General features: G+C 41.6%; 1 protein-coding gene and 1 long non-coding RNA gene across 3 annotated transcripts in view; one reads left to right on the forward strand and one right to left on the reverse strand.

Moving 5' to 3' along the window:
- Me3 (malic enzyme 3) overlaps positions 1-18,265 on the reverse strand; it is a 164,214-nt gene that overhangs the window by 85,169 nt on the left and 60,780 nt on the right. For both annotated transcript variants that reach the window (XM_090348584.1, XM_090348585.1), the window contains exon 3: positions 1,240-1,373. In XM_090348584.1, coding sequence (XP_090204710.1) covers positions 1,240-1,373 — 134 coding nt within the window. The remainder of the gene's footprint in view (positions 1-1,239; positions 1,374-18,265) is intronic.
- Positions 1,216-9,261, forward strand: LOC150053603 (uncharacterized). Its single transcript, XR_016538105.1, has 4 exons — positions 1,216-1,397; positions 2,725-2,831; positions 2,924-3,021; positions 8,617-9,261. It is a non-coding gene; the product is annotated as an uncharacterized LOC150053603 (long non-coding RNA).

The raw sequence follows: 18,265 nt of genomic DNA on the forward strand, positions 1-18,265 counted from the left end.
CAAGCTGAGCTCAGGAACACAGGTTGGAGGGCAGATGCTGCTGCCTGAGTGTGAGAGAGAGAAGCCAGTGCAAGCTACTGCAAAACAGCTGGGCTCCCGTTCAATGGCAATGACACATGCACAGGCAAAATGCCCATCGGTTTTGAGCATGGAGGCAACAGCTATGAAGTGACAGCAGTGTGACCTGCCTTACAGAACTTATTATTGTATGTAGGGTAGGCGCCATTCTAAGTAGTCTAGCTCATTCAAAACTTTCGATGCCTGGAGAGGTAGGTACTGCTACAATTCTAGCTATTTCAGAAGCCAGGAGACAGTAGGTAGGAAGAATGAACTCGCTTCAAGTTTCATGACAGTGTAGGGATTTGAACTTGAGCAGTCTAACTCCAAAATCTTCACTAACAACTATATGGACAGTAATGAGTGATACTACAATAGTAATAACCCGGCATAGAAGAGGTCAAGGAAAATATTAAGCATATGAACAATGTCTGAATTGGCCTTTCCTGAAACCCAACCAAAGCTCAGGAAGCAAGTTCCAAAAATGATTTTTTCCCCACTTAGCTCTATGGATCGAGGGAAGCTTTACCTTCATTCTCTGTGTCTGCTAGCGCCCATTGCAAGGTGATAGATCTGTTTAACAAGCTTTTATACAGTGTTCACTGTGTGTCAGGAATGAATCTGAGCACATTACAGAGATGAATGCATTTGAGCTTCATAATAATGAAGTTAGGTCCCTTTGACGTACTCATTGTTCAGGTGGAGAATGACCCAGAGAGGCAAAGAAGCTTTTGTTATTTAGTGGTACAATATGGAATGGACTCAGTCTAGAACTAGAGTTGAGTCTTGCAGAGAAAACCAAGCTCTGCTGACTCAATTGTGAAATAGCGAGAGGAGATAAAAATGTAGACCAGGGAGAATAGCTGTCTGTGTTCAAATCCTCAATTTGCCCATTAATAGACATCAAGCCTGGAAACAACCAATTCCTCTAGCAAGGCTGGTAACACTGACCCAAGACTCATAAATGGGACTCTTTGTATCAACATCTCCAGTGAGGAGAAAGGAGGCTGATTATTAACCTGCCCATAATTCCCAACACCTGCTGTCTAGGTTTCCCCCTCCCCCTTCCTGGTACTCAGATTCCACAAATCTAGGCTGCACACCACATCTTAGCATTCCTATCTCTCTGATGTTGCTCTGTCTCTCCCCCTCAGAGTGAAGTGCTCTCCTTAAGGCACTGACCTGTCCAGGTCTGTACGCAGGTTCTCATAGTATTTCATGATCCTGAGGAGCTGGACGTCCTGGCTCTGGAAGCAGGGGGCTAGTAGTCCATGGATTCCAAGCTGTAGCCTTTCTTCAAGTGTAAAGGCCAACCCCTGGGGAGAACGAGGAAGAAACACGTATGTATACATGGTGCTTCAGGAAGTCACAAAACAGAGAGGTCTACAGAAACAGGCAAACTCAGTAGAATAGGTTAGACATAAATCCCATCTCTGCTATTAAAGGAAAGGCAATCTTGTGCTATTACTGCCAGGCTACATAGCATTATAAAAGTGGGGAAAATATCTGTACCATCAGGTTTTGACTGTTTTTAATTGATATATATATATATATATATATATATATATACAGAGAGAGAGAGAGAGAGAGAGAGAGAGAGAGAGAGAGAGAGAGAGAGAGAGAGAGAGAGAGAGATTTTAGCTTTGCAGAACAATTGGGACCACAGAACAGAATTACCATATACTTCTTCACTACGTTTCCCTAATTACTGATTTCTTACATTAGTGTGCCCATAATTTATTCAGATTTTCTTTTTTGTTTGTTTGTTTCACTTAACTACCTTTTTTCCATATATTTTTATTGTAATTAATAGAAGGGTTACATGATATTTGCCAGATAGAAGGTGCATTAATTCACATACATTGATACATGTCTTGGTCCCCATTTCCCTCATCTTGTTTTCCCCCCTTCCCTATCCAATTTCAAATAACCAAATACAAATATATCCGATATATCAGGTAACAAAGTGAGAAGAATACCCTTTTTTTTTTTCTTCTACCCCATTTCATTCAGATTTTCTTTTTTTGTGTGTGTCAGCATTGGAACTTGAATTCAGGACAAGCTCTATCCCTAAACTTTTTTTTTCTCAAGGCCAGCGCTCAACCATTTGAGACATAGCTCTACTTCTGGCTGGTTTGGTAATTAATTGGGGAGAAGAGACTTATGGACTTTCTTGCCCAGGTTGGCTTCAAACTGAAGTCCTCAGATCTCAGCCTCCTGAGTAGTGAGGATTACAGGTGTGAGGTGCCTGCACCCAGCTCCAATCTTTTTACTCTTACAAATACCTTTTGGGGGACGTTTTCTAACATTTGTTTTACAGATGAGAGGTATAGGGAAGAGAGTTTACCTGCTGCTCTGTTATTATTTATCATATTACTTCTTTACTCAGGATACATCTTAGAATGAATGAGTACATTTGCCATGATAATGTTTGACTAGTGTAATAGAATTAAGATTTGGTGACAGCTTACCTTGTCACTATACATCTTCCCCAAGAAACATTGAGAGGAAAGGGTGGCAAGAGATACACAGAAAAAGAGAAATAGACGTGTGAGTGCAGTGTGGGGAAGAAGGAGTGAATGAAAGGCCATGTGGCTGTTCACTATTTCCCCTTTGTTTTGTAACTTGGTTATCTCTGCTACTGGATTCCTTCTTCATTTTTTATAGAGTATTAATGGCAACACAACTTCTGAAAAACCTTGAAGAATTGTTCCTTCTTCCAGAATGGTGCAAGTAGGAACGATCTGTCTTAAGACAGGAAAGAATGACTCACAGTGAGTTCTCAAAAGTGTTACCACACATAAAAATTCCAAAGCTTGTCTTCAGTGGAGTCACCAGTTCATAAATCCTTTGTGTTGGTCATCAGCTTGCAGGTAGGGACAAACGCTGTGTTCCAAGATCCTCTTGCAGGAAATCACCTGGCCCTCGCCCTGGAGACTGGGCACTTTTGCCAAACACCATTAGGTGGGTGACTGCTTACTGCCTTGGTAGAGACGGTGATTGCCTCTTCTTGGCCTCAGGGATGCCAGAGGGCCTCTGACATTTAATTCTGACATCATCTTTGTTAATGACCACTAAGGTTTTTAATAACAGTCCGGCTTCTCTCTACAAGGCTAAGTGTTTCTCTTGGCTAACTTCCATCAGCTTCTTTTGTATTTGAGGAAAAAAGAATGACGGTTGAGCAACTGGTAATTTCAGGGATTTAAAGAAATTACTTTTAGAAGCTTCTTTTCATCCTAAAGCTGATGCTAATGAAACTTCAGATTTACAACTTTGCAAAGCAGAAAGACATACAATTTAGCTGTACCACGGCTCTAAAATAGGACTCTAAGACCACTCAACACCACAGACAGGGAAGCCATTAGAATTTACATTTATCTACAAGACTGGTTTGTAGGCCTGTGGCCATTCCATTTGTCTAGTGTCCATGGCATGTCAGTTTTAACCCTTCACTCATCGCTCCTAATTTTTCTCAAACCCAGCCACTCAACTTTGTCCAGGACAAATTTGTTCAGGTTTCTAGGACAAAACTAGATGTGAGAGAGGATATTTGAATAGATTCCACTATGGAATGGCAAGGTCAGAGGCTGCAAGGCAGCCGATGATAGCCTCTCCTTGCTCTATTCTGCTGCTCTGAGCTCAAGGATTCCAAATGCTCTTGTTCCTTATGATTAAACTTTTCTAAATGTCTGTTCCCTCCTAGCTACTCAAGAGGCTGAGACGTGAGGAGTGCAATAGAAGCCAGTCGAGGCAGAAAAGCAGATGAGACTCTTATCTCTAAGGAATCAGGGTGGGGGGAAGGTGGAAAGTGGAGATGTGGCTCAAGTGGCAGAGTGCTGGCCTTGAACATGAAAGCTAACAGACAGTGTCTAGGCCCTGAGTTCTGGCATACAGCCCTGGTACCGTTATACACGTACACAGAAAGTCTGTTTCCCAGTCCTGCATGATGATCCTTATGCTTCTGGACTCACAGATAGGCAGCACACGTGCCAGCCTCTCCTGATTATACCACAAGCATCCATGAGTTCCTGCTTATGCCATGCTTCCCATAGTAGTCACCAGAGAGTCCTTAGACTCAACAGTTGTAGCCGTTGACCTCAGGAGTCTAATTAACCTGTGGACCAATATAGAATAGCAACTCTGGGCTACTTTTCCCACTTAGATAACATACCTCTGGTTACATGTGTGTAAAGTGCTTTAGCACAGATACCAACACGTAGAGACTGCTTAATGAACACGTTCTCATTACTATTATTATTGTTTTGTTCAAAGATGGTGACACAGAGAACTCATTAGCAAATGCTGGAGATGAGCCTTAAGGACAGCTAGGAGCTGTTGGGACAAAGGTCTGCAAGACAGGAGTTGAAGTGATGTCACCACATTGAAGTGGGCTCAGACAAGACGTCTGCCTCTGTAGGTCTGTGCATCATTTCCTAGAAGGCACACTGCAAATCATACTCTGACCAATTCTTTCTCACAACTTTTAGTCCACAAAGCTTCCTAACCCCTCAGCCTGCTCTGGTGCTAGTCAGTGTTGTGGCTTAGCACATGCAATGTGTCTTCATTTGATTTCTTGAGCATTTATTGGGCAATATAGTAGGTGGGGAAGAAGCAGAGCACAGGTTTTAGCACAATGAGTCCCAACATCATCATCAAATAATGCTATTTTTTAAAATCAATATCAATGATTACCACTTACAGATATTCATGGGGCTAGGTCAGATATTGAGACACAGACATTTTGCACTTAGCCTCTCATCTAATCCTGGAAGGAAGCTGTGACTAGTATTCCTATATTGTGGATTAGGTAACTTTGGCTAGAGGGGCAATTATCTCTTGCAGAACAAGAAAAAACAACAGTGGAACCCACATCCACATATGTCCCAAGTTTGTGCTTTCCCCTCACAGCTGATTCACAGTTCTTGAGGTTGGATGAGATGAAGAAGCAGCTGAGTGATGTTTGCAGCAAAATGGATGAAACTGGAGCTCATCATGTTGAGCAAGACAAAGCGAGCTCAGAAATACAAATATTGCATACTTCTTTTCTCATATGTTAATCTAGAGCAGAATAAGATAAAGTGACATGATTGTAAAAGCAGAACTGCTTGAGGCAGTCCAAGGGAGGAAGGGGAAAGGTGAGAGTGATAGTGTATGTGAATATTCCATGTATGATGTAAATCATGATTATTAATATACACTTACATATTTAATATTTACTATAATAGGTTTTATAAAATGAACTATACTAATTATATATGAGGAAATATTAAAATCCCTTAAATAGGATTGAGAAAGAGTATTATAGACAAGGTGAACTTGATCAAGTACATTCTAGGAAATTATATACATTTATATTACATAATATTCATTATATGCATAAATATCACAATGAAACCCTTCTGTGTAATTAATCTATACTTTTGCCAGGCCTGGGGCTTGAACTCAAGGCCTGGGCACTGTCTCTGAGTTTCTTTTGCTCAAGGATAGCACTCTACCACTAGAACCATAGCCCCACTTCCAGCTCTTTCTGTTTTTGAGGTATTGAGGAATCGAACCCAGGGCTTCATGCATGATAGACAAGTACTATAGCACTGATCCACATTCTCACCCCACTTATAAAACTTAAAAAAATTGCTGTTGGTTGGCATTTTCTGGTCAGGGATGTGGTTATTTTGCATTTACCTATTGATTCAGGCATTTTAATGATTTCAGCCACTGTTCAGAGTTCCTTTCTTTGTATTTGTATTGGATCACTCAGTCCATTTACAAAGAGGGATGTGCCTGCGCCTCAGAGTGGATGTACAGGGCCCACAGCATATGCATAGCCACAGGTGCTCTCCCCAGCATCATTACGGGTAGGAAAGATGATGAGGTGCAGGTGTAACTGTCAAGGCTTTCTGAGCCACAGATCCTGACGCCATGCTCTGCACTGAGTACTTATGTGATAACTGACTTTGTCCATCAACAGACCATCATGGAAAGCAGTCACAGCTGGGAGAGCTGAGAGCAATCTGCCCACAGGCTACACAAGGAAAGCTGATTAGCTGTTAGAGAAGTGCTCGGCATTTCCTCTTTTTGATTCTATTTGTTTGTGATTTTTCAAAGTCAGGGTGAGGTGATTCTTGGTTGGAGACAGAGGGATTATGAAGGCTGCTGTTCTTCCTGCCTGCATCTCAGCTTCATGAAGGACTTGAGCACATTTCTGAGATGGATGGATAAGGTCTTAGAAACGTAAGCTTTGGGAGGTCCCAGAGACCTGAGAAGGGCCTTCTTTCAAGACTTGCTTCTTTGTGCAGGTGCTGAATTACTTATCCAAAAATATACTGTATGTCCCTGAGAGGGGAGGAGAGGAGACTTGCTCATTACTGCTTCAAACAAACCCTAAACCAGACCTGGACTCAAAGACTGGACTCTGCAGCTCATGCTGCAAGCATGTCGGGGAAGCATGGACACTTCAGTGTACAATGTGTATTCTAGTTGCGTCCAATTTTTGATAGGATTAAAGGAGTACAGTCAGTACACAGAGGTAGACTCCCAGGGCAGTATGGGAGTGGGCCGGAGGTCTAGTAAGAGAGGAAGTCTGCTGCAGTTCTCTTCTGTCTATGTAATCCTGACATTACATCATCTCACTGAGTCTGCTGACTTCACTGGAATTTTATGTCAGATTGAAACATGACTGCTGATATCTCTGTAAATACCAATCTATGACAAGAATTGGTTTCTCTCTCTCTGTCTCTCTCTTTCTGTCTTTCTGTCTCTCTGTCTCTGTCTGTCTGTCTCTCTGTCTCTGTCTCTCTCTCCAGTTGTGGGGCTTGAACTTAGGACCTGGGTTTTGTCTCTGAGCTGTTTTAGTGCCCTACCACTTTGAGCCACTTCTGGTTTTCTGATGGTTAAGTGGAGGTAAGATTCTCTGGGACTTTCCTGCCCTAGCTGGCTTTGATCTGAGTTCCTTCATCTGAGCCTCCTGAGTAGCCACCAGTGCCTAGCAAGAATTTTTTTTGAAGGCTACAATTAACGTAGTTTCAGATCATTCTAGGTGACCAACTCTAAACAATTTAGCATAATTAGCAATATTGCTTATTTAATTGGGTTATTGGATTTGGATGATTAATTCTTTTATTCCTCCTTTCCCTTTCTTCTTTCAAATTGGATGATTAATTCTTAACTAGTCCAGAAAACTGTACTGTATCCCTGTCTCTCACCCTGAGCTAAATGTCAACTCTAAGTAGATCAAAATCTTAAGATCTGTAACTTTGAAGTAGCTTCAGGAAATGACCATGGAAAACATTAGCCCTATTGGCTAAGGCTGTGATTTTCTAAATAAAGTCCAACTGCTCAAAAATAAAAACAAGGACTGACAAAATGGATTGTATCAAACTAAAATGAGTTTACACATCAAAGGAAACAGTCACCGGCTTAAGAAAAACCTGTATACTTGACAAGGGGTTAACAACAAAATTCTACTTGTATTTTTGACTTCATTTTATTCTCAGTTGATGTGTCAAAAGGTAAACTTCTTATATAACATTTTTATTTAAGCAAATTAAAAGTTCTTATTTACTGTTTATTTTCCATGCAAGAGAACAAATTTCTTGAGGATAGAGACTATATCTAAATGAAGTATGGGTCCCTTTTGCTAGCCCAGTAATTGATACAGAGGAAACACTTGCATTGAATAAACATATAGATGAGTATAGATGGATAGATCCATAGATTGAATATTCATTTAACAAAAAAATATATAATAAGCATCTCCTCTATAGTGGGTGCTATTTTAACACCCATAGAAGGATCTAGCTCTCTATAGGCTTCCTTGAGGAAAGAGCCATCTGCCCTCATTACTATACCAGCATAGCAGTCTGCCCAGTGCTGCTGGAGAAAAATGTTCTATATTGCCACTAAAGTGCATGGAGATATGGAACACTTGAAATGTAACAAGTATGAATGACCAAAAACACCAATTCTTTATTTTTCACTTTAAAAGTATGAAGAGACATATGCTGAAGTAAATAGGGTAAGTGTTTCCATATTATATTACTGTTGCTCCTGGTAGAAAGTATGGGTTGAGGGGACCAGAGCCCTGGCCTTGGGCCCTGCCTCTGGCTACACAGTCTTGATCATGATCTGCCTGAGCAGGGCATGATGGTCTGTTGTGCGGAGCAAGCTGGGGAGAGCTGGGAAAATAGGAGTTGATGATAAGCTTCATGACAGACAAGATCCCAGAGACATGCACCTGTACCTGGGGGGCAGCGAAGGGGAGGGGCCTCAAAGCAGTTTGAGAGCCTTGTCTTGTGGTCACTGCAACTGAGAAAAAAAAAGCAAGATGGCGGAAGGCTGGGGGCCCTTTCACAAGAAGCAGTACAGCTTTCATAGTGGTTTAAGAATTAAGAATGAGCCAACAACTTTAAGCAGAATAACTGGATGAAAGATACATGCAAATTAAACCTACAAGGAAGTGCAAAGGGATGGGGGTGACAGAAATTCCTGTAAAAGAAAAAAAAATTTCCCCATGAGTCTTTGCAGTAAGTTCACCTCAACTCTTTGTCTTTCTCTTGGCAGTACTGGTTTTGAACTAAGGACGTCACATTTGCTTGGCACTTGAACCAGACCCTTCGGCCCACTTTGCTTTATTTTAATTTTCATGGAAGATCTTGGCATTTTGTTTCTTTTCCCTGCGAAGCTAGCCTCAGAGGTGATGTTCCTGCTGATAATCCCCTGCCTGGTTGGTCTCAAAGCAGCATCCTCTCATCTCTACCTTCTACCTGACATTACAGGCACATGCCATCACACAGGGCCTGCAAGCAGTCAGATGTCTTGTAACACTAGGATTCTAGCAGATACTCTCTTTAGTAGAAAGTTCTGAAATAACCCATAATCCGGTCAGTGAGGGGAAAACTAAAGAGGAATGAAGAAAAGTCTACACAAATCTACTAGACAATTGCTAGAGAATAAAACTTTTCTAATCATCTGGGTTTTGGCAGAGGTACCACATGAAAACAATTGTCCAAGGAAGTTTCCTTCTTGTTTGCAAAAAGCTGGCAGCCTGCAAGCCTTATCTATGTTTGACCTTGACAAGGGACTGGCAACCAGTTCTTAGACACAGCGTAGATGAGGACCTCTGCCATTAGTACATAGGAAGTCAATATTAGAAATGACCACTCTTTGGCCAGGGGTCAGTGGCTCATAGCAATGTCCTAGCTACTTAGGAGGCTGAGCTCCAGAGGATGATGGTTCAAAGCTAGCCCTTGCATAAGGCAGAGGCACTGTCTTCAAAATAACCAGCTCAAAGCTGGCCTGGACCATGACTCAAGTTACTGGTCCAGTAAGCAGTTTGAGCCAAATCCTGAGTTTCAACGCCAGTATGGACAAAAAATAAAAAGAGAGAACTCTTTGTCCTCATGGTGTCTCAAGATCTTCCAACAGCTTCCTCTAATATTAAAAAAAATGATTTTTACTAATGGTTGTACCAATATAAATAGTCATTGGAGATAAAGTTATTCAAAAAAAATGTCCTTCTGGATAAACTTCCGCTCCCATTCTGCCCAATCAAGCTTCTGGCTCCAAGTCTTTAGCATAGACCCATGGAGGCAAAAGACTAAAGGCTGCACTTTAGTTCTGTTTATCTTGCTCTCTTATTGCATTACACAAGTGAATTCTTTATTTCTTGAGGCCTTAGTTCTGTCATTGGGGAAGAGTACAATATATGCTTTACTACTTTAGAAGGATGGAGATGAGTCAACAAAGATAATAAGCACAGAAACATAAATGTATATAAATGTATGTATACATTTAATATAAATATTAAAAGTTATTAATAATCAAAGTAAACAGATAATGTAGCTTCATTGGCTAATTTCTCCAAGGTAGAACTATATCAGGGTTATTGAACTTTTGAGAGCTTGGCATTATCTATTTGTTATGTATTATCTTCAAGTAGATGTACAACACGTCATCCTTGAGTACAATGAATCTCAATCAATGTCATATCTTCTGTATGTTCCCTGATCGGTCCCAACTCCACCCATCTTCTCTTACTGGCTCCATCTTCGCATTAGGATACTTAACATTGCGAATGTATTTACCCACTCCTCCTCTCTTCATTTGGTATCTCATTTATCTCATTAAGAAATGTGGAAATATGGCAATTTGACTGGGAGTTTAACCCTACCTAGGAGATGATTGCTTGCTGGGGTTTATTAGCAACAAGGTCCATTTCACACTTAGCACTAATTACTTTGTTGAATAAATACCATACTAGGCAAACTCATTTGACATCTCTTTTAAAAGAATTTTGTTTTAGAAAGGGAGGAGAAGCAATGTTCCTTCCCAGGCTGGATGCAGTGTTTGTGTTTCTCTACAGCCCTGTCCTCATTTCCTCCAGGGGTCTCCCTCTTACCTTGCAACTCTCTATGAGTCTGTCCTTCTTAAAGGCGGGAACTTGGTTTGATCTTAATCTCTGATGCCAACACAGTGTTAGTCCTTCATAACACATAAATCACAGATGTAAAAACCGTATAATTCCCGCATTATCAGGAAAGCTGTGTCTGCCAACCTTCCCTTACCCAACCTAAGGACTAACAATAGATAACAACAACAACAACAACAACAACAACATTAACAAGAGGAAAGTACAACTAATGCATTAAATCAAGGCTTCAGAAATGAAAAGTCAAGCTGGGTGCTGGTAGTTTAGGCCTATAATCCTGGCTACTCAGGAGGCTGAGGACTGCAGTTCAGAGACAGCCTGGACAGGAAAGTCCATGAGACTCTTATTTCCAATTAACCACCAAAACCTAGAAGTGCAGCTGTGGCTCAAAGTGGTAGAACACTAGCCTTGTGCAAAAAAACAGCTCAGGGACAGTGCCCTGGCCCTGAGTTCAAGCCCCACAGCTGACAAAAGAGGGAGGGAGGGAAAGAAAGAGGGAGGAAGGAGGGGGGAAGGAGAGAAAGGGAAAACTATCATTTATATGCCTTGATTCGGAGAAGAATGGAGAAAAGGGTACTAATGGGGTAAACTGAGGAATGGAAGCCCAGAGTCTGCATAGCTTCTTAGCATAGCTTGCCTTCCTCCAGCTAAGGGTCAGCCCCCCTTGGGAGGACCTCAGGGGAAAGGAGAGAGTGACTGTTCTCTGTTTCATTCCTTGCTTTGGGGGAGAAGTGTTCTAGTTTCAGTGACTTACTTTGGGAACAAAAGGGACACAGAAAGGTAGGAGAGGGTCTAACCCCTAGCTTTTGAAGCCATTCAGCCTCTATCAATCCTAAGTCATACACGAGGGCATCGATTTCTGAACTGAGCTGGGCTTTGCCATCAAGCAATCATAGTCTGAAGATCTTCTAAGCTAGTGACACTGGGCACATTCTTTAGGTCCGTGATCATTGACTAACATACGTTTTAAATATTGCTTACCAAGGATTTTTGGAATAAGATATGAGAAGTGTCCAGTGGCCTAAGTCAGCCATTTGGTGTGATAACAAAACAACGGACGCACACTACTTATGAAGAAAAGGAGTTTTGTTCAGAACACAACTTTCAAGGCATTAAGTCCAAGACAAAGTCATCCATCCATTTGACCTCAGGATAGCAGAACATGATGGCTGTGGATGTAAAGATAAGTGATCCCAACTCAAGTCGGGAAGCAGATGGACAAGAACAAAACAGGATTCTTCCTTCTCATCAGTCCTTCACATGAACAGTCATCTCAGAATTGTTGTACAATTATCCTCTGAAAGTATATCCACAGTGATCTAAGGACTTTCCATTCGTCCTATTTGTAAAAGTTAGGACTGAGTTTTAATCACATGTCTGTTTGTGGGACACTTAAACCCTGCCCAGACCACAGCAGTCGTGCTCAGTAAACACAAGTGACAATGACCCATTCCTTTTCATTTACTCCTTTAAAATACACAGAGGGAGCCTTGTGGCTCATACCTGTAATCCCAGCTAAGACTCAGGCTAAGATCTGAGGATGGAGCTGAGAAACTATCCCAGGCAAGAAGACTCTTATCTCCAATGTTTACAAAATGACACAAGTGGAGTTGAAAAAAAACTAAGGGATAATGCCCAGGTCCTGAGTTCAGGCCTTAGTACTGGCATATTAAACAAATCCGTCAATCAATAAAATAAAGGCAATGCTGTGATTAGCTCAAGGAGAGGCTTGGAGGAGAGTGGGTAGAAGAGGCAGATGAGTATAGTGTTTTGGAGGCAAGGAGTCTGAATTATGTTGTAGCAGTGACTAAGAAGAGAAGGCCTGAGAGTACATGCCACAGATTCAGGGCTGCCAATCCATATAATAGATTCTCCTCCTCTCAATGAGGTTTAGATGCTTGGTGGCAAGGGGCAGCCCACAATGCAGAGGGAGTGGAGAGTGATGTAATGTCAAGCGCTACCTCTCCTGTCTTTTCTGCTTCCACTCTACCTTGTTTCCCAGATCCTCTCCAGCTGGGGTCTCAGGGAATTGCCCAGGAATCCTCCCTTCTCTGTGGCTACCTCACTCAGGCAGCAGCTTCCCTTGTCCCATAATGCTGAATTATTTGTGTGAGCCCACCTCTTTCTCTTCTGTGCTTTTTCTAGGGTGGCTGGGGAAGAGGTGCCAGTGTCTTTGTGTGCTACATCAGTGTGAGATGCTCTTCCGTGTGGACCCAGCATCAACACCCCCCTCGGCTGACCTTATCTCTACATACCTCTTAATTTAGTTGCTTCCCACCCCCGCCCATTCCTGGGGCTCAAACTCAGGACCTGGCCACTGTCCCTAAGCTCCTTTTGCTCAAGGCTAGTGCTCTACCAGTTGAGTCACAGTCCTACTTCTGGCTTTTTCTGTGATTCACTGGAGATAAGACTCTCACAGACTTTCCTGGTTGCGCTGGCTTTGAACTGCAGACCTCAGATCTCAGCCTCCTGAGTAGCTAGGATTAGAGGTGTGAGCCACCAGCACATGGCTACTTATGGTTTTTGAATACAACTGCATTGGTGTAGTAGACTGAATCCCTGCCTGGCAATGGGATCTTCGGAAGCACCTGGAAGCATCCTGCTTCAGATGCTGTTGACACTTGTGTATTGCTGAACAGGATCTGAATTTTAAGCTTGTTATGCTCAGTATCCAATTTGGCCATTATTGTCTTCACACTGTCAAGCCCAGTGATTCTTGTAGCAATAACAACCCACAATAGGCCTGGTGGTAGAGTGCTTACCTAGCATGCACAAAGCCCCGGGTTTGATTTCTTGGTATCAACACACAGAAAAAGCCAGATGTGGTGCTGTGGCTCAAGTAGTAGAACTCTAGAAAGCCCAAAGACAGTGCCTAGGCCCAGGACTGGCAATGTGTGTGTGTGTGTGTGTGTGTGTGTGTGTGTGTGTGTATGAAAACTTCTGATCCTGTCACTCTTTAGGGCAAGATTGCTTTCCCAACTCCTCTCTTTCTCTGAAGCCCATTTTAATATTCAGTGGACATAAGCAAAAAACTAAAGAATCATGGGAGAAGCAGAGCTACTCAGACTGCTCCGTTTTTTTTGTTTATTTGTTTTTGTTTTTTGCCAGTCCTGGGCTTAGGCTCAGGGTCCTTGGAGCACTGTCCTTGGATTTTTCTCAAGGGTAGAGCTCTACCACTTGAGGCTCAGCACCACTTCTTACTTTTTATTTTTCTATGTATGTGATATCGAGGAACTGAACTCCGGTCTACGTGCATGCTAGGCAAGCACTCTACCACTAGGCTAAACTCCCAGACCTCTGGGTTCATTTTAATCCCAAGAGATTGAATAGTCCAGGGCCCAGGAAATCACTGTTGAAAGAGACCCTCAGGCCACACTGCAGACTTGTTCTTGCTCTCAAAGCTCTGCTGAATCACAATGAAAGGTCTGCCAACCCTGTATTTGGATTCTCGAGGTTCACACGCTGCTCTAATCAATATATTCCTTTTCTGTGGCCTATTTATTTAATGCCAGGTACCTATTCTATGTAGGATACATTACTAGATGCCATGGTAGCTCTTGTTTTTCTGGCAGCTGTAATGTTAATCAAAATACAGTCTCATGTCACAGAATTAATCAAAATGATGTCCCCAATGCTGGAAAAGTAAAAGAAATCTTAATGCTTAAGAAGTGTGCTATTTTTTTAATTCTACATTGTTTACTCAAGCATTTGTAAATATAAAGTACATTATACAAAGTGGATGAATCTAGAGCGAATCATGTTGAGTGAGACAAGTCAAGACCTAAGGAACAAAAGTCGCATGGTATCCTTAATATGTGGCTATTAAATCCAAAGAGTACAAGAGCGAGGACTCAATAACTGCATACCCAAAGCTATGGACATGGTAATGGAAATACAAACATAACTATATAGACATAAAAACCTATGACTCTATAGACATAATGTTTTATTTCATAAATTAATATATCTCTATGACATACAAACCCTTAGCCTAATTTTGACTAAGTTCTAAATACTAAGTCCCAGTGATTGTAAATAGAGATTCCCTCCTTGAACACTTGTTTGTTAAACTTGTCATTTAAAATATGATGTAAAAATAAACGTTAATAAATTCTTTTAAAAAATGGGACATAAATGTAAAAGTGGACTATTTGAGGGAGGAAATCAGTAGAGAGTGAAATAGGAGGAAAGAGAGTTAGGGGAGAACATGAGTAAAGTATATTGGATGTACATATGAAAAGGTCCTAACAAAACACATGTAAAGCTAAGAAAATTAAAAGGGTGTTGAGGAAGATAAGGAACAGAAGCAGAAGTGTTGAATATGAAGATATAACATGTAAATGTGTGGAAACATTACAATGAAAATTTTTGTACAGCTAATAGATGTTTAAAATAAAAACGAAGCACATAAATAAAAAAATACATTACACAATTATTACATGTTTTGCCCAATTTTGTTTCCAATGATAAAATACCATATGTATTTTTACTGCTTTACTGTGCCTAAATGGATTACTGTCACGGTGTCAGGAATCAAATAAGATCAAATGTCCTTTTGCCATTTGATCTAAATGGGGCAAGTGTTATTTTTTTCATATATTTTTTATTGTAATTAATAGAAGGGTTACATGATATTTGCCAGATAGATGGTGCATTAATTCCCATACATTGATACCCTTTCTCATGTCTTTGTCCCCATTTCCCTCCCCCCTACCCTCACCCTTCATCTTGTTTTCCCCCCTTCCCTATCCTATTTCAAATAACCAACTACAAATATATCCGATATATCAGGTAATAAAGTGAGATACTGTAACAATATGAGATAACCAAGGGACAGCAAAAGAGATGAGAGATAACATAGTACCTTAAGAACAACAATCATTCATTATATGGCTTATGTTTCTATATCCTAGAGATCCTTTCATTAGCGTCCTATTATAAGGCCTTTTGTATCAAGGTTTTGCTCTATTGCAAATCTCTGCTAGGAGAGCCCAAGGTTTCTACTGATTATGACAAATGAGGGAAACCATTGAGCCTAAGTTCCTTTGAGTCTGGCTTACTTCACTTAATATGATCTTTTCTAAGTCTTTCCATTTCCTAACAAATGGGGCAATGTCACTCTTTCTGACAGCAGCATAGAATTCCATTGTGTGTTATTGTCACCACTTTTAGGAGAGGAAATTAAGACTCGGATGGGTCAGCCATCCACTAAGATGATCAATAAATATTGTTCAATAGCATGTGAAAATAATGGCTGTGTCAAGTACTTCAGCATTAAAAGTCTACTTTATGTAAAGTGATTGAATCTCAATTTTAAAAAGTGAGCCAATTTTTACCTTCTCTTATTGCTTGTTTCCAGTGTGGAAGGAAAATCTGCCTTTGAAAGAATCTGCTTTTGAAATACTTGATAATGTTAGGATTTTGTCCTCCACAAACAAGGGAACAGAAGTGGATATTTAGAAAGATCGGGAATCATTCTCTTGGGAAATTCCCTGAGGTACTCTGAATGCTTCATGACTTCCCATTCCCCAAAGTCTATTCTTTCAAATTTCAATAATATTGTTTTTGGCACGCTAATGGTGTTCTCCCTCTGTTGAGCCTCAACAGGGAAGGTTCTGGACAGAGGAACAGCTGAGAACAAGGGAGGCAGCTTCCTTCCTCCAGCAGCTCAACTGTACTTTGATGGGCCTTCCTGGGTTGATGAGGTTACAACGTCAACCGCAGCCAGAAGGAATAAAACAAACAGGCAGTCCTGGCTGGGAAGGGCCTAGAGATATGCCTCCTGCATGCTTGCCTGGTGCCTGGAGGGTGCAGGTAGAAGCAAGAAAATGGACCATGAGATGATCAAGGACAAACTCATCCATAAGACAATTCACCACCTGTTACCCTTGATGTGAGCCACATCCTTATTCTGGGCCTTCCTCCATTTTTTTCCCCCTGGAGACAGGTGACTATTGAAGTCCACACAGAAGAAGGGTGACCAATCTCTGTGTCTTAACACCAGAGGGTAGGAGTTCTGAGCTTCACAGTTCATTTTGGTCCTGGAGTAAAAGCAGTTTTAGTATTCTGATAGAGTTTCCCAAACTTGGTTAGCCATGGGGCTATGAGTTGGGCTGTGAATGTACTGAGAGTGAGAGGAAAGCTGGGCAGGTAGGGAAAAGACTTGGAATCAGGACCACAGGGCAAAGTGGGTGCTCCGCCCACTGGGGCAGGGCGAGGTGGACAAGGAGCCAACCAGACACCAACACATCTGACTTGATGTGAGATGGCCAATCAGAGACACCTTCCCCGCTCAGGAGTCCTGAAGGGGAAACGCAAGAGAGTTGGAGCTGACTACTGGTTTCCAAGTCTCCTCCTTGCGGAGAATGCAGGTGGACTGAACTTCATATGTCATCAGGTGGCTCTCCCCCTGGAATCCTGGTTGGAGGTTCATACTAACCCAACACTAGTCAAGAGGCTGTTCACATCTTGGTGGGCACCTTACTCGCTCATTTTCAAATAAGCTGTTTCTGCTTTCATTTTTCCTGACAGATTCATTCTTTACTCAGGTCCCCAGACCCCTAAAATTTATCATCTGTACCCCTATTTCGTAGACCAGAAAGATGAGGGTAAAGGAATTCAGTGGTTTGTAGCCCTAGAAAGACGCAGCAATCCAAATCTCGAGCTCCATTTCAGTGTATTGGTTCAGGAGGAATTTCATAAGAGACCAACTATAGAGATTTTGATCTCGTGATCATTTAAGTCAAACCAAAGTCCTTTACATCCATGCAGTTAAGGATCAATGTGGCACCATGTGGGCTGGTTCTGTACTATGCACTGTGGTGCTGTGCACAAGACACTTTTGTTAAGAGTTCATATGTGCCCATGAGAGGCAGGGAGGCCACAGAGAAGGAATATCAGACCTTGATGTAGGATCCTGGGTTTATGTTGTGACTCGCTTCCAGCAGCCCTCATGTGTTCAGAAACAACCTTTTCAACTTCTCTGACCCGCCATTTTATTTCTCCATTCAACCAACACCATATAATCAGTTCTAAAGACTGATGTGAGAATTGGCTGGAGCCACATGAGAAGCACTCAGTGCACGCAGCAGTAACCAGGCCTACCAAACACAAGCACTGTGGACAATGCTCAGACTCCAAAGCATTGAGATCAAGAGAGGCCCAGCCATCTCTGGGTGTCTTTAGGCTTTCTTACCCCATTGATTATTCCTTCTCCAACCTCTATCCTCAATCAATTCTGCTCATCATCCTGATTCACAGCTGGTGTATCTTATGTTTAGAATATATAGCTAGTGCTCACTAACTTTTAACTGGTGATGGAGACATAAAAATCAGTGAGAAAAACTTAAAACAAGACTGAAGGTTGAAAGTTAAAAAATGCTTTTTGAATGACATGTCCATATTTTTATTAGACTTATATTAAGAGAAAAAGAAAAGAAGATATGGAACCCTCGGGTGCCTGGCTTATATAATCCACATTGAATTATTTTCTTTATTCCCTCTGGAGACAGAACTAATTCCTGCACTTAATGACCTTGAGTATCTTCTTATTTTAATTTCTCATTTCATAAACATGGCTTGCTTTTTCCTTTCTTGGTTTCCAGAAGATTACTAGGGTTCCTGCAAGTGTGGCGGGGCGGTGAAGATTGACCCTGTCTACTCTAGAGGAAGCCATGTTGACATTTGTGGAGTCCCCGCAGAGTGACCTCTCCTCCAAAGGTTTCAACATACGAATTCCTTGCCTGACCATATCTTCAGTGCTCCTAGATTCTTCTAAAAGCT

The sequence above is a fragment of the Megascapheus bottae genome, chromosome 16 (genome assembly GCF_031878675.1).
Source record: "Megascapheus bottae isolate mThoBot1 chromosome 16, mThoBot2.hap1, whole genome shotgun sequence".
In the NCBI taxonomy this organism is placed as follows: Eukaryota; Metazoa; Chordata; class Mammalia; order Rodentia; family Geomyidae; genus Megascapheus; species Megascapheus bottae.